General features: G+C 37.0%; 1 protein-coding gene across 2 annotated transcripts in view; it reads right to left on the bottom strand.

Moving 5' to 3' along the window:
* Positions 1 to 17245, bottom strand: part of LOC136827958 (phosphatidylserine synthase 2-like) — a 117521-nt gene that overhangs the window by 28574 nt on the left and 71702 nt on the right. For both annotated transcript variants that reach the window (XM_067085521.1, XM_067085522.1), the window contains exons 5-7: positions 15219 to 15353; positions 13019 to 13183; positions 8443 to 8561 (exon numbers count right to left, since the gene is read on the bottom strand). In XM_067085521.1, the coding sequence (XP_066941622.1) occupies positions 8443 to 8561; positions 13019 to 13183; positions 15219 to 15353 (419 nt within the window). The remainder of the gene's footprint in view (positions 1 to 8442; positions 8562 to 13018; positions 13184 to 15218; positions 15354 to 17245) is intronic.

Raw genomic sequence — 17245 nt, 5'->3', positions numbered from 1 at the left:
AATTTTCAGCGCCAAAAATCGCTGATTTCCGCTTATTGGCGTCGATACATACCTAACAGAGGCGGCGATAACGCAATTTTCAGTGCTTTTCGGCGCCAATAAGCCCCAAAAATCTCTGATTTTTTATTATTGGTGATTTTGGGTTATCATCACACCGTCAGAGCAGAACCCCCCCCACCCAATAACTGGGGACTGCCTGTACTGGCTAGATAAGTGCTGAGCACTCTGGAACTGGCATTGGACATTCAGAAATCGGCACCAGGAGCTTGGAAGTTGGTTCCAGGCACTCAGGAATGGGCGCCACTAAGGAGCGCTGGTCCGAGAGGGTTCAAGGCGCTTTCTCCTCTAGCTTGGATCCCAAGTAAGGTCTTCCAACAAAGGAACACTCAGGAAAGAAGGTATCACCATTCCAAAGGAAGTCGGACAGAGGAAGAGACAGCAGAGACCACAGCGAAACTGCAGGAAGGCTGTGAGGTGAAGCTAACTTCCTCACCACTTGACAGGAACCAGAGAATGGCAACCGACAACTGCACTTATCTTAAGTGGCCGTGAAGAACCAAACAACGTTACGGAACTTTCTGTCTGGGCAGGAAACCTCAGAACTGGATGATGGAATTGCAAAACTCACATGAAGTCTATCTAACTTGTCTAACGTCTCGGTGGACGGCACAGTCCCAAGTAGACTCATCTACTAATGTTCCGAGTAAGAAGAAAAAAGGGGTTAGAAATAAGCAGACCATCTGAAAGTAGCTGTGATTCTGTAAGCAGACGGAAAGCCTGAAAATTCTGCGAGTTGAGACTAACATCCAAAAAGCTGACTCTTGTGACAGAGGCTGTGTTCTGAGGAAGAGGTGATGTAGGTCTGCATGCAAAAATAACAGGGCTGATGGCGACTGATTGCTCTCTCTTCTTGAGACTCCAAAGAAAAGTGGAAAGGGCTAAAAACCAACTCAACTGTCCATGTCTGTACAGGACAGGACTAAGGGACAATCTGAGGTAATGTCTCTTGGCCAACACTTGGGAGTCTTCTATCTTCTTACCCTAAGCCCCTGCTGCCAGTCAAGAAAAAAAACCTTATACTGTACTTAAAAAATCTTGACAAGACCTTCGACAGGGAGGTCTAGTTCCGTTGAAACACCAGAGAGAGAAAAGTCCATAGACACTTGTCTTGCTCCCTTTTCAACAAAAATCAGACTCCCAACTCTCTGAGACTGCTTGTTGGACAAAGAAAATGCCAGAGGTGGGAGATTTCTTCAACAAGCTCATAAATTCGGGATATAAAAGTCCCCAGCTGCAAGGACAGGACTCCGAGACCCTAATTGTCATTAAAAGGGAGCAACGTTGGCTCGTCTTGAACTCTAGATGAAGGTGGAACATACTGAAGAGAGCCAAAACACTTGTGAGCGGCCTGTATGGCGCTCACAGGTGGGAGTCTGATACTGAAGAGTTGGCACCTGGTGACTGGGGACTAGCGCCGGCCATTTGAAAAGCTGGAGCCAGGCATTCAATCGGAGACTGGCACTCAAGAAAGAACAATGGTGTGTTCTTAGCAAAGACGGGCGCCGAGTACTAAAGAGGAACTGGCACCAGACACTACAAGGCTGGTGCCGGGCACATGAGAGTGGGCAATGGGAGCTCTGTAGGTTGTCGCTGCGTTTGGGAATAGGCACCTAGAGAACAATAAATGGTGCCAGTCACTTGTAGAATGGCGCCAGGCGCTCAGGAAGACGTCACTTCGATGAGTGATGATAACACTCCACATCTATCAAGACACCTTTCCAGTGGCTGTCTAACATTATACAGTAAACCCCCAGTATTCGCGTTCTCATGATTCACGGACTCATGCATTCGCGGGTTTCTCTGTGGAACATATCTACCCATTATTCGCGCTATTTTTCACTGAGAAATATTCACTAATTACTCTATTTTCATATAATTTTCATGAATAAATGCACTTTTTGTGATAAAACTTAAAATACTCAGGTATAAGCATTTTCTTGTGTTTAAACTATCAAAATGGGCAGTTCTAAGTGTTTTTAGAGGGGTTTTAAGTATTCGCGGATTTTAGCTATTCACGGGGGGTGCGGTACGCATCCCCCGCAAATACGGGGGATTCACTGTAAATATGTACATCCATCAAGACACCTTTCCGGTGGCTGTCTGCCGACACCTGGGAATGTACTACAGGTTCGACTGAGGGGGCAACTACCCATTGGCAAACCCCACCAACTTCCCTTGGACCTCCAGTGTGCCTCCCCCTAGGTTTAAGAAAGTCTGACAGGGACTTTTATCTAGAGAGTCAGCAGGACAAGCAACCACCTCTTCCACTATACATCCATCAAGATGCCTTTTCGGTAGCTGTCTGTTGATACCTGGGAGTGTGCAACAGGTTTGACTGAGGGGCAACTACCCAGGGGACTTCCTACTAGCCTCCACTGGACTTCAGTAAGACTCCTCCCAGGTTTAGAGGAGTATGACAGTGACTTAGGTCTAGGAGAACCAACGGGCCGGATAATCACCTCCTCCACTGCACAACACTTCACTGTTACAAGGTTAATTTTCTGTTAACCCAAACACAAGACTGGCAGTGTCATGGGAAGGAAGCGAGGGAGCCAGGCACAGGAGGAAGTGGATAAAAAAAAATAGGAGGGCTGGTAGCAGGAGAGAAAAAATGGATGCGAGAGCTGGCGCTGAGTGCTCTGGGCTGGTGCCAGGCTGTAGCTGGCGCCAGGAGAGCTGGGCACCAGACTGTAGTTGGTGCCAGGAGAGCTGGGTGCCAGACTGTAGTTGGTGCCAGGAGAGCTGGGCGCCAGACAGTAGTTGGCACCAAGAGGGCTGGCCACCACGCGAGCTAGTAGCTTGGGAGCTAGCGGGCGCTCCTGGGCGCTCATAGTATGAACTGGCACCAGGTTGTAGCTGGCGCCAGGTGAGCTGGAAGCCAGTTTGATTTCAGTATACAGGCAGTACCCAGTTTACGACGGGGTTCCAGTTTTTCCGCCACGTCGTAAACCGAAAATCGTCCTAAACCTTACTTTTAATGCTTTGGGTGTATTGAAAACGATGTAAACTGCATTTTTTATTGAGTTTTTCATCAAAAAACCTCCAAATTTTTATTATTCTGCCGTTTTGGAGCCATATTTCTTCCGTCGGATCGGCGTATGATGCATCATAACCCCAGAACATGCGTCTTAAACCGGGAAATAATTTCAGATGAATATATTTGAAAAGCGCCATAACCTCGGAACGTCATAAGCTGGACCCGTCGTAAACCAGGGACTGCCTGTACGCACTGCCGAAGCAAGTATTGGAGCACGGTTCTCGGCTGTCGATAATGTCTTCTCTTCCTAAAGCTCATCGCAACTAAAATATTAAGCATAATTTCTCTCCTACTACATTTCTGCCATTACACTTTTTCAGTTCTGCAAAGGTAAGTGTGATAAGTAAATGTTTAATCATGACTGCAAATGCACTACAGGAGCGAGAAAATTGATGAGCTTGAAACAACTAAAAATAACAAAAAACATGAAAAAGCTGATCCCGAAAGCTTTCAGCTTGAAGGCTACTCTAAAAAAGCGGTAATACTTCAACAAAGTCCAGTTATATAACCGGAAAATAATGAACAAAGCTGCTGCAAGTACTCGATGTTTACATCAAGCACGGCAGAAACAAAATGAGATTGTCTGTTAAGTCGTTCCTAGTATTCCCATTAGTGGGTGGGACTGGTCACCTACACTAAACAATTGAAGTGCTACCACAAATTTTGAATTTAAGCTGCTGTGCTAGTCAGAAACTATAGCTATATAATTACTTGGTAAGTTACTTATATAAACATAACATTTATGCACTTAATACAATCCAATTACAATATTTTGTATCTATTGCAATTACTCCAAATGCTACATGAAAATACTCTCCCTTGGACTTAAATGAACAATAGAAAAATACTACTTATTTTTAAATACAGTACTTGGTAAACAAAAATATACATAATAAATCTTGCTTTGCTAATGAGAAAATGTATTTACACTATTGCCACCACTCCTGTATTAAAGTGTTAATCCTACAACAGATAAGTTAGCAATCATAAACGCCATTATTGTCACCATACTACTGTTACCATGCAGCCAACAACCAACTCATATATTAGCCACTGACATTGATTCTCAATGACTTTGTCAACCAGCATCACAAATTATTGAGCAGTAACTAAATTATATTCAGGCAATTCATAAAATCCATTGAACTTATTGTGAATTATTACTAGCGTTCAGTAGTTTAAGTAGACCCCTGATTTATAATTTAAATGATGCAGGGAGGATGCAGAGGCTTTGTTTTAAAAATTTTACAAATGAATAAACAAAAAATGACAAGGTTTCTGATAAAATTTTCTAAATTTGTTTCCATATTTCTACATTCACACAAAAAATATTTGTGACTGTTATTGTACTGTATGCCCTAATTTTCTACAGAAAGGAACTTGGTGTGGGTCAATCATCAAATCAGTAACATTGATTCAAGTGGACAATCTGGACGCTTACGCCTTCCCTCCCTTTTGCCTCATCTGTCAGGTCATCAACAGAGCGATGATTTCCCAGAACCATATTAAACAATGGGTTTGATCAGAGTTATTTTGTTATAAAGTCTGTCTTTTATTTAAGAAAACAGATTTTACGGAAGTTAAATAAACACTGACAAGAATAGCTACATTTGGTCTTGTCATAGTAGTTGCAGATTTGGCTGTTTTATCTGGGTGTTCACTGCTCTTAATGCCAACAAGAGCAGGAATCAAGAATACTGCAACATCTGTACCAGCTTTTTATACACCTTAAATATTTAAAGGATTGTAAGACAAAAAATGTAATATATGTATGCATGAAAAGACAAAATATAAATAAAATCTCCTGATCACATTTACCAGATCTACAGAAATACAAGGGACATACAATGAAGACAATTTCTGAATAGTAATTTCTTATCACTGAATGACAAAATGATAACGCAAATTCTCAATACGTTAATTTCTGTATTACAATTTCCTACAAAGAATGTCTAATTTCTGAAGTTCCTGTGCCATTTAATAGGATTTTCACTAAAATCCTTAAAAATTCCAGTTAGAATGAAATAGGTACTTTCCTTTTCCATGAAGCACTGAAACTCAGGCCAGGTAAAGAAATGCATTCAGACCTTAACCATTAAGGTGCAATGTTTTTAAAACTTAAAAGGCTAAAAATTTAATGCTACATTCTTTGCCATTTCCCCAACTATTAACACACTGCTTCATCTGCTTTTTTAAAAATAATTTCTGTAACATATGAATTAGTATCACCGGGATCGTAACGAAGTTCTTTACCCAGTTTTTGTTCTACAATTATTCAGATTATCAACCTTTTTCTGGTTAATATTCAATACTTCATCTGAAGCAGATCACCTAACAAAACAAAACATTAATTCTTAGGCTAACTGTGCAGGAAATCTAAATACTACATATCAAATACCTTACCAACATGTATATTAAAATAATTTGGTGCAAGTTCTTTTTGAAATTTTGGAAAATTAAAGAACCTTAATAGGAAAAACAACAAAAGTTATTACAAGTTAATTCCTTACCCTCTTTATCTACCTCATACATTTTGTTGCCCCAAGTTAATACATTCATTCAGCTACCCCTATTGCTGCATTCCAATTCAAGCAACTGCTTTTCACAGTACTTTTGGTCTACCTTCAATCATTCTTAACAAATGTTCATTTAAAATTTTACTCAGCTTATTCCTCTTGAAAACTGAGAGATCAAATCAATGCCGAATGTCATGTGATAACTGAGCATGGAAAATTTCTCACACTGGGTGCCAGTGGGGAGAAATGCTTTGCTGAAGGGCACAGAAACAAATAATTTGCAGGGACCATATAGCTCCCATTACAAAACAACCAAAACAAGCAAAGTTAATTTTATTAGGATACCATTACAGATCAAATCAAGACAAGTAGCTTGTACAACATATGTTCAAAAACATACTGCCAAAGAAACTGCCAACAACCATTCCACTGACACCATACTGCTGAGATATTCAAGAATAATAATGATTTACATTATTCAGTGAGCAAACATACTCAACTCCCACAGTGCTTGCTGTGAGTGGAGATCAACACAATTCATCTAGAACATTATAACAAATTCCTAGATCAGAAATGTGAATGTCTCCTTTTATGGGTGCATGGTACATGCCTAAATGATTCAATTTCAAATTAGTGGTGAAATCTGGATCAAAACAGAAGCTGAAGAATCTTGGCAGCTAAGTGACTTGAGGCACAAATAACAAATGAAGAGTAAAAGAGAGCAATATACTTAGGCTGCAACAATGCTTCAGCTGTCAATACTGTCAACACTTAGCCACCCATACATAAAAACTGCACATGATTTCCCCTTAAACAATAGGTGTATGTATTTAAATATGGTACTTCTAACATTACCAGTTATAACAACTGACAAAACACTCTCAAATCTTTTAAGTGAAGACTACCATAATCTCATGAGGGTAAAATGTTTAAACAGTGCTGACAAATTCATACTTCCTCCAAAAAAGGATAGGCACTGGTTGCTCTACTGTGTCCTTTGCTCATCATCTTATCTATAAGACAATGGAAACAGGTTTGCTATTGGGATAACCATCCTTTTATAGGGGTTTTAACTATTATATTAGATACAGGAACAAAAAAGGAGTTAGAAGTAGCTTTTGTTATTCACTATCAATATCTTTAACAAGACAAAAAGGTCACATATCAAGACTCTCATGGGTCTTGGACAACCAAGTGGGAAGAGATCAAAGGAAACAGATGAAAATTAATAGGTGAAAAGCAATGCACCTGAGGACCATTGGTTTACTACAAAGAAACTTCTGCAACATCTCTACTGTATGTGGTACCTCCCACATGGATACAGCTCATGTAAATAAGTATAGCTGTAGTTAGATAAAAGACAAGACCAGCCCCACAAGTGAGCCCTGTCTCACCGTCTAAAAGCTCTCATTTCTTAAAACTGTTGCAAACCCAAGACATACATGAACCGTACAGGACGAGAAGAGTGTATTACTGGTTTACGAGATTTGTTACACACCAAAAATTATATAGTCATATAAATTATAAATAATTTCTTTTATGGTATCCTTAATAGAGTTTTCACACAACAAATTTTATCTGTATAATGAAAGCTGAAGTAAATACTATATTTGAATACAGCTACAGTTACAACAGCACACTAACCAATCCATCACCAACAGATAAAAATATGTAAATACAACGCATTTAAAAAATGCTAAACTCAAACAAAATCATACAGTGATGAAAGAATAAAGTCATGAAAAGGAGGTAAATTCTAAAGAAGTTGATCCTTATACCTGTTGCTGAAGGAACAAAGCAAAGAAGCACAAGCTTCGTGTGGTGAGACAGACAGCTTTCCCCAAGTGGGGGAAAGTCCTGCCAATCATACATCTATTAATTCATGAACTTCAAAAGTTATTTTGCACAGTTTGCTTACCCTGACTACTGAGTCAAATTTCTGGTCTCTAGCAAAGCTAGCCCATATGGTTTAAACTTAAATGATGGCCAAAAGTGGGAAAAATGTCAAAAGTTAGGTAACCATATGGGAAAAGAAAACAAGAGGAAAAGAATATGAGGCACACCAAAACCCTACTGTGATTGTAAGAGCACAACCTCAGCTGACACAAGAAATCAAAAGTTTAATGTTCCATTTGAAAAGCACTAATTACCTATGTTCAGTTACAGAATACTTTACAATAAAATATTTGCTAATAACTGTTAGTCATTACTAGTGAGATTCAATATTAACTTATTATACAGTGGATGTAATCAAAGGAATCCTATGAAGAAGACTTACAATCTTTGATTAACAATAATACAATATATCAAAATGCTGGCTGTCTTCAATGCTTCTGCTTCAAAGTTAAATTGGAAAATAAGGCTTTCTGGAAGAAAAACTTTTACTGTATGGTATTCACATTACAAAAGTAACCTGCCTTAATTCTAAATTGAATTGATTCTTATGATTCTGGTTGACAAACAGGAGTGCTTGACTGATTGATGCTAAGGGATATCAATGGTGAGGTGTGTAAAACCCAAACAGCAAAACATCATCCAAAACTACATATTGTACTGACATTCTTAAGTGTGCAGTTTTTCCAATTTCTACATCATTCTCTTAAGACTACCTCGCACAGTCAAGGGAAATACTTAATGCATACAAAGACATGAGCCACATTAATTTTTATCATCAAAATGCAGTTATTATTATTCACACTATGCAATGAACACAGAACTGAATGATCTCTTCTCAACAACAATTAGAAACATGGAAAATTAGGAGCCAGATTTGTACAAACGACTTGTGGTGCCAAAGTGAATATGATGGAAGGTCTCAAATCCCTTTACCTGTAGGAAGGTATGTTCCAAAGTCCTCGCCAGTGATACGTCTTCATGGAGAAATACTTAAGAGTCTGCAGACCACAGTAGATTCCAAGCCCATTACACACTAACGCATCCATTATCCACTAGAAAAAAATGATAAAAGAAAAATCTGTGATGGGGAAAAATAACCAGGAACCAGAGTAAATGAGTGAACGTACTATCCTACAGCTAAATACTAAAATACATTCCATCTCTGCTATGAAAAATGTATAAAATGCATGTGGGACACTACTGACAAAAGTTAAAACCTTGCATTTGTTCTTTTAATTCTCATTTTGGCCAACCAACAAGGACATTCACCACATTTCACAAAAAACTGGGACCTTCTGAGAATAAGGGGAGAAAAAATATAAGGTTTCATACAGGACAAAATTGGGCTACAGAGGGCTAAAATGCTAATACCAAAAGTTTACCACTCTAATGTCAAATCTAAAAAGTGTTTTCACAATTTTAACACAACTGGATACCAGATAACAGGTGACAACTTTCATGTGTGCCTTCTTTCCTTACTTTCCATTATCAAATTCTATATGTACTGTATAAACGCACTCCAAGCTCTGACCATAAAAAGATACCTTCTTCTAAACTTACAACCTATAACTAAATTCAAGAACATCTGGAAAATAAATAGCATTTGCACTTTCTGATGTACAGACATTTGGATATGTGGATAACAAAGCTCATGTCTATCTCCTCTTACAACAGCATTGCAGACTTTTGCACACTTACCTATAGCCATTCTCTTTTGGAACATAAGAGGCTTCCAAATTTAAGCTATTTAAGCTTCATTATCCAGCCTTTGGCAAGCACCACTTAAAATCTTGTTTGTTACTGCCATGAAGGATATGTTCCACTCTTTTAAAAATGTTTGATCAACCTTCATTAGAATGCAAATGGCACTAATTATTAAGTCTAGCTTTAAATGGTCAAGTAGTACTGGGGCAGCAAACATCACAAACTAACTTCATTCACTGCCAAAAAGATAGTAGAGAACTGGATGCAGAAATAACCTTATTTCATTCTATTCGTGAAAACAGCACAAAAGTAAATGCTATATAGTGTATTTATTCACTTTTAATGCTTGAATATCATCATGGAGAACTTTTAACTGTTAAATTCTTACTTAAAAGTTCTCCTTTGCTCCTCCACAGGCAACAGGAAACTGCTTTCACTTTCAAGCCCTATGCCTACATAGCTTGTCATCCTAAATCCCAGAATTCAAGTACTAGTAATATTATTACTAATCAATCATTAAGGTTGACTCCACTACTGGAAGACTGAAATTTTCTGCATGCACCTTTTTTTTTGCATCATAAATTGCCTCCCATCTTTCCAGAAAGGGTCTACATTTTCTCTTGGGTCAAAATCACCCTTTTTTGTCAGTTTCCATTAAGCTACAGCCCAGTGAAGGTATTAGCTGAACAATCCTTCTGGAGTTTGTACATATGAAAAAATTTGGGTGAATTGAGAGAACCTGAATAATTAGAAAACCTGAATAGTTACAAAATACATGACAGCAGAGCTATGGCTTGTATTCCAAAATTCACATATCAAACCAACATAACCTTTTGCACTGCTTCTGGCCTTCTGATAAATTCCAATGGATCTCCAGTGATACTCCCTCTAACGAATATCACTGCATTTCAATATTCATTTCCCAATGTTGAAAACTCTAGCTTTCTGCCATAGAGGCACAGATATTACATCTCAATAGGAATAATGTGAAAGCTGTGGATAAATTCCCACCCAGCACTCTATGGATTGTTTCAAGAGACTGTAAATATTATCTGTTAAAAACTACATGGTAATTCAAGCAAAAAGGGATGGGGATGAGAAGGTAATATAAAAGAAAAAACATATGTTTAGACATGATGTGATCAAGCAAAATTATACAAGATTTATCTGAACATACATCCAGTAAGAAGACATGTTCTTAGAGAGATTTGTATGGATATGTTTTCATATTTATGCTTATAAGATGTATGTCTTCTGTTTATCAGATTCCACTGTATATAATAGAAAAGTACAGTGAAAAAAAACAGGTATTGTTAACACAGACAATAAACACCATGCAAGACCCCCTATGATAAATAAAACACTAAAAAAAATATATATTTTTAAAGAACACCAAATACACACACTTAACAGAAGGGTCCTAAAAATTATTTAAAATGATTTACGGCAAAACTACACATTAAGATCTCTACCAGAGATGATGATAAGTACCAAGAGGCTACAGGTACAATGCAAATACTCACCTACTATATTTCCATACCGCTTACTTCAGGGAAATAATGTCTCTGCCAGAATAATCTTGGAAACTTCTACTTGTTAAATAAAATCATAGTCTGTAATAACCATCAAGGAAACAAAGACAGCAAAACATTCACACAAGACTAATAAAGCTAAAGTATTGTGCTTCTCTAGAAACACTTGCACAACAAGGGAACAAACAATACTGGTAAAGGGGAGAGTTGGGGTGGACAAATTTAAACAAGCTGTAAAAGAAAATTGAAAGTTTTTACAACCTTTTTCCACTAACATAAATGAAAGAAAAACTAAAAATCAGAAGAAAAAATATGTTCATTGGAAAACACAAGCAAAAAAAAACCTTCCACATTTTCGGCATTCTAAAAACTACAACTGCACTCCAGTGAAATTTATCAATTTGTTATACATTCACACCAATTAGACACCATGAGCATTTTCCTCGTATTGTATTATGATCCAAGCCATACCTGAAGGCAAAGATTCTGATTTTATGGGTGAATTGTGTAAAGATATTACTACTACTATCTAAGTACTGTATACATAAAAGGTATCTAAAATCAGAAAAAAAATAAAAAAAATAGGAAAGACCAGGGGAAAAAGCAAAAGTATGCATGTACATACATAATAGCTCACTCAGTAGTGACAAATGATCAGCACTGACTTTAGAGATGTACTCCACTTACTATTTTTGCTGGTGTGAATCGCATTGATACCTTTTTTTCATATTTTCTGCACAGATTCTACTTCAGCTCCACCAATACAATACATCACCTCTTGTTAATTTTTGTACAGATTGTAGGGCTCTTGACAGATGTTTCCCCATGAGGGTGCCTTCCATAAATTGCCTTGCTACTAAACAAAAGTTACTTTAGGCACTAAAGTAACCATTACTTCATTAACTAAACACTGCAAACATCTATGTATAATCTAGTGGACAGTCCCATAGTAAGTATACTTGATATCCTTAGGGTAAACAAAATAGCCTTTTAATCAGTGTAAAGTCACATCAGCCACATCCTAAATTATACAAGGGTTACATCTTAGTCAGCCTACACAAGTGTCATCCATGAACATTAACTTTAGTCAAAACAAAACTCATTCACTGGTGACCAAGTTCTATGGAGACCTTATCTCACCCAAGATGATATGGTGTTCATGATGATTGGTTTTCGATAAGGAAATGTGAACATGTGGTAAAGCATTGTTCTATGCTCTTTAAGGGCAATAAAGCTTCCCCAGTTCATTTCCATCATGCAGCATGAAACTACCAATATTATACCTCTTTGTAATGAAATCTGATACAACTGGAGACTCATACTTCCCTCCTTCAAAATTAGTTATTTTTCTATGATGAAGAGACCAAGCTAGACTCTGTCCAAATCAGGTTCAGTCATACCTAGATATGTACATGAGGATGATGGATTTGCTAAGTGTAGATAAAACCAGTTCTCAAAAGAGAGGAAGGTGCAATGACTCAGGATACACAGCTTCCGAAAGTGTATAATGAAGACAAGATGAACTAAGCAGCTCTTAGAGGGGTTTCCAGAGAGAAAAAGAATCAAGCTCTATTTTGGAGATGGGCTCTTGACTTGAGGTACAGTTTTGCAAAAATGTACCTCTGCTGGAGTTTGTTAGTGGTATCTATTCTACGGCAAGAATGAAAAGCATCAGCCAAGAGGTGACCTTTGAATGATATCCTTTCTATGATAACAATCCTAACTACCAATAACATCGTGCAATTTTCACATTACCTCATAAAATTCATATTTTAAATATAAAAGTATAGATAACGTTTTTATAATCTTCACAAAAAAAGATACAGGTGTAATACTATGGTAATACTATGATACAAGCAATTCTTCAATGTCTTCTACTTATACTACACTGATGTGATACAGAGCACAGACTTTGCTTTTTTGGCAAGCCCATTTTTCCCATGCTGTGCTACATAATATGAAAAGTTCTATTTTGTAAAGAGCAAGAGGGATAAATTGTTGAAATGAAAAGTAAATTTGGAAGAATAATGTATCAAAAGCTAATAGCTGTTAAGGGAAGTAAGTAAAATTCAATAACAAGGAAAACACTCACTGAACTGGAGTCTCCGGACAAAAAAGTAAAGACATACTGCAGAGAACAACAACAGGATAACACTGAATGTATACGAATGGTAAGTCAATACACGTCTGTGAACGTGACAGCAGACAGAAAAAAGCATACATCACTTGACAAGCAAAATACCCAAAAGATAAAATGGCATGGTTTAACTTACATGATCCCACCAGCATTCCGAGAAGTTTGGGAGTTGATGCTCTAAAGTGTACTCGAGAATCTCAAACATAACAGATACCACCCAACACAGCCACCAGTCTCGCAATAACAAGGTCTTCATCCACCAACCAAAGAAATGCAACGGTACAAAGAGATCCAATTTGTCCTGAAACAATAAAAAGACAAAAAAATAATGTAATTTTTTATTTAATAAAAAAACTCCCTTCAGCATTTTTTTTTCCATTCACTTCCTTTGATTTCTTCTCACTTAGCCGTTTAACTTTGTTAACTTGATACAGTTCTCATTCCAGAACAAATCCTATGAGTGAGGCCCATAAGAGATAGCAATAGTACTAGGTGGCCAAGCTAAACTACTGATAATCTATATGCAACAATGTGAAAAGTATCCATACATTTGTTTCCATGTGTAACAATAATAGTCTCCTGATGATTACCTCCACATTTCAATTTGCCATTATTTATCCCGGACTAGCCTCTCGTACCACTAACCCTTCTATAAGTATGCAAGACAAAGGTACTTTGGTCATAGCTTGGGAGGTCCATTTGTCCCCAAGGTAAAATCTTGCCTTGCCACCCCTCTATTACATTAATGTTCTTTTTTACCCTATGGGTAAATTATCTACAATAATAAAAATACAGTTTAACTGACACACTGTTTCCTTGTTGAATTCTATGCTAAATGATGATAGTACATCTCTGTATATTCTCCTCTTTTGTCAAGCTTTAGAATTCCCTTCCTGTTTCTATTTTTCTGACTTTAATAACTTTCCTTTGTGGTTTAAGCCTCACTGTTCTTCCCTCCTTTCCTGTTGTTTTTTCTTCAGATCTGTGCTAAAATGACATTAGGATACCTATCCTATATTCCAGCACACTTAAAAAATATTATTTGCAAAAAACTAAATGGAACAAACTTTCATTTACTCTCTTTCAAATTCTAAATCAAAGGACTTATTCCTCAGCCAACCAAACCTTTGATACCCAAAAGCCAGTGAAAAGTATATTGTAATGTAAAACTGATTCAATTTTACAGTAGCTCCTTTACACTATGTTCTACCTTTCTGGCAATAACTCAGAGGAATGCATTTTTACCTTTTCTGTTATGCCTGAAATTGCAGATACTCTAAATCAAGAATACCATGTACAGTGCATTCTAAGAACTAGAGAGAACAGAAAGAAATATATCCATTTATTTTCATGTTTTCTTCTTTTATGTTAAGGACATTCTATTGTGTAACATTGCTCGGTAAATTAATATCATGTCGGGCTTGTAGTTTCTAGGCTTGGACACTTTTTTAACTCGTCTACACTCAGAATCTCAGAATTTTTAGATATTTACACTGAAGACTACAATTTTTTCAATACACAATGTTGTAAAAACTCATTAATCATAAACAGCCTTATTTTATGTGAAATATGTCAACTCAAAGAGATTTAGATGGAAAAACCTACTGCACACATGCCAGCAAATTCAACCATGATGCTAGGCATCACTACTCATTCTTCTCTGCAATCCTCCATTCAACGAGTGAGGGGAAGGGAGCAAGCCACTAGAAATTATGATTAATTCGTTTGTATAAAAATGTTTCACAATAAAAAAACATTGACTGTTACTAAGGACCCACTAACAACTATTAATTTGTTCTTGTATGCCACCCTGTATCACTAGGTTACTAATTTTTGGGTAATTTTACCCAAGGGAAATTTATTACACAAAACAAAATTCCTGTTATTAGAAATGTTCGTTAAATGATAAAAAGTCCCTAGTCTAAGAAGCCTGAAGAAGGGAAACCTGATTAGTGTCCATTCTAAAACAATGTTTTGGAGTGCCAGCTGTCAGGAAGGCTTTCATCAGAAGTCTATTTACTTCAATAAAGGGTGAAAATTGGAGGAAGACAATTAAAAAAGCTAAACTGCTAGCTGAAAAACATGAACAGATGAAAAGTAAATGGCAGAAAGCAACACAGCTGGAGGCTGAAGAGGAACTCAATAGATTCTTTTATACCAACACTGTAGGCAGTAGTCACCAAAGGGCTTCTACAGCCACTGCTATCAAAACTACTCATGATCTATTAGATACATAAAATATGTGACTTCAAAAGCATATTACATTTAAATTCAAATAACTACAATAAATGTCACAGAAAGAATAATAAAAGACCTATACTAAATTGATATCTTACCCAAATATTATGATATGGGTCATTTGGGGCCTCATGGTCAAAGAGCCTGCAATTTCCTCCATATTCTTTCTCTTCAATTGGCTCCCCAAGCTTTGAGTCGATGTGTTTCAGAAGTTGGCGGGCTCCTGAGGCACTCTATAAAGAAAGATATGATTACAAGTGTCAAATATGAATACAGACACAGATGCAGTGGTCATAAAGGTAGACCTTCATAACTGAATAACTATATATTAAATAACACGAAGTTATAAGTGGCAGATCATTTCCCGTATTGCATCCTTATATCAAACACTTAGGGGGTCAGGATGTTCTTAAGCAATATTTGTTTTAACAGAGGGTTTGATTAAAATGACATGTTTCACACTAATACTGACACCTAAACAAGATACTTAATACTGTAATAGTGTTTTAAAAAATGAAATCTTCTAATGACAATCCTGTACCATGATGGCGTAGACTATCATATTTTGTATGGTTTGCTCTTTACATCAATCAGTAAGCGTAGTTCTTCCTTCATTTTTGACAAGTTTTGAACCTATAAGGTGAATACAATATATAAGGTAAACAACAACTTAACTATACTTTTATTCACGAATGAAAAACTATGACATTACTTTTGAAATAAATTACAGGAACCATATCCTATGGCAAATGTCTCAAGGAACTGACCTGAAAGATTTACGATTTGGATATAAATGGGGATAAAAACATATTCTATGAAGTCAAATATTCATTTACTGAAACAACAAAGTATTATGAGATCTACAATTTAATATGGTACCTACACTATATTCCAGCTAAGAAATATATCTGAAATTCAATAACAAATTATCTCCTAATGGCCTAGCCAGGAACTAAAGTCCTATCAAACCATATAAGGGCCACTTTTAGTCACTTGACAATCCTCATGGAGGAATATACAGTATGTGAATGAAAAAAATACTGTGTAATTATTATCTTACCAATAGTTATAAAAAATCAAAGAGGTAAGGGAAAAGCTGAGATTTACACAAAATAATACTTTTTTATTTCCTTCATCTAGACTTCATCACTTGAAACAAGGTCAAATGACGAACATTCTGTATACTGTAGTAACAAACTAGCCCAAAAAATTTTTTATCTTATAATTTCTATGCTTTTTATCATGGCTTCATTACGAGAAGTGATGTTTAGCGTTTAGGCTACGAGCTACCCCCTCGGGCCATTCGCTTATTATCATGGCCTCATTATGCCTTAATTTTGTCCCTCACTTCTCTTAGCCTTTGGGGATCTTATTTTCACTGGTACTGTTACGGTTTTTACTTTGTTTTTATAATTTTTAATCAGCTTAGCTTCTAGTGTTAGTTTTCCTGTACTGTCTGCCCTGTCTAGCAGAACCAATCATTTTGGTTTCCCCTCATCAGGGTAGTGTTGCGAATTCTCACCCTAACTTTCTATCTACAGCTGAAGGTCCTCATTTTCAGTGGTCACCTTGGAAAGTACTCCCCTTTTACAAGGTCTGTTTCTGTGCCCAGTTTTCTCCTTACAGGCTTTTTTTAGACAGGACCTGCAATTTTGTCAGATCCTCTCTTTTTAAAAAAAAAAAGGGGGTACTGTCATTGTGTCTGCTATTAGGCAGAAAGTAATTTCTTAATACAAGCCTATTCAGGTTCAATTCTAAGCTCATGGTCTTAGACGGTGACCACTTACATTATTTTCATTGCATGAATTTAGAGGACCTTACTAATGTTCAGGGTAGAATTCTCCTAGTTTTCAACGTCTCTATTTAAGTCTTTAATAGCATAAGAATGATGTTTATTTCTCTGTTATTATTTCACCGGCTGACATGGGACCCGATCCAGAAAAAGGATTTTGACAAAGGAAAAATCTATTTCTGAGGAGGGGCCCATGTCACCAGTGACCCACCCCTGTTTTTCATTCTCTCCCTCCCATGGTAAACATCATTCTAGTGGGGTGGGTGCTAACATGGAATGCGACTAGTGTTGCCTTGTGTACAGTCCATGAGTAGTGCATGGGCTTGTATCGGC

The sequence above is a fragment of the Macrobrachium rosenbergii genome, chromosome 42 (genome assembly GCF_040412425.1).
Source record: "Macrobrachium rosenbergii isolate ZJJX-2024 chromosome 42, ASM4041242v1, whole genome shotgun sequence".
In the NCBI taxonomy this organism is placed as follows: domain Eukaryota; kingdom Metazoa; phylum Arthropoda; class Malacostraca; order Decapoda; family Palaemonidae; genus Macrobrachium; species Macrobrachium rosenbergii.
Note: the sequence above shows the minus strand (reverse complement) of the source record. Positions and strands in the feature narration are given on the sequence as shown.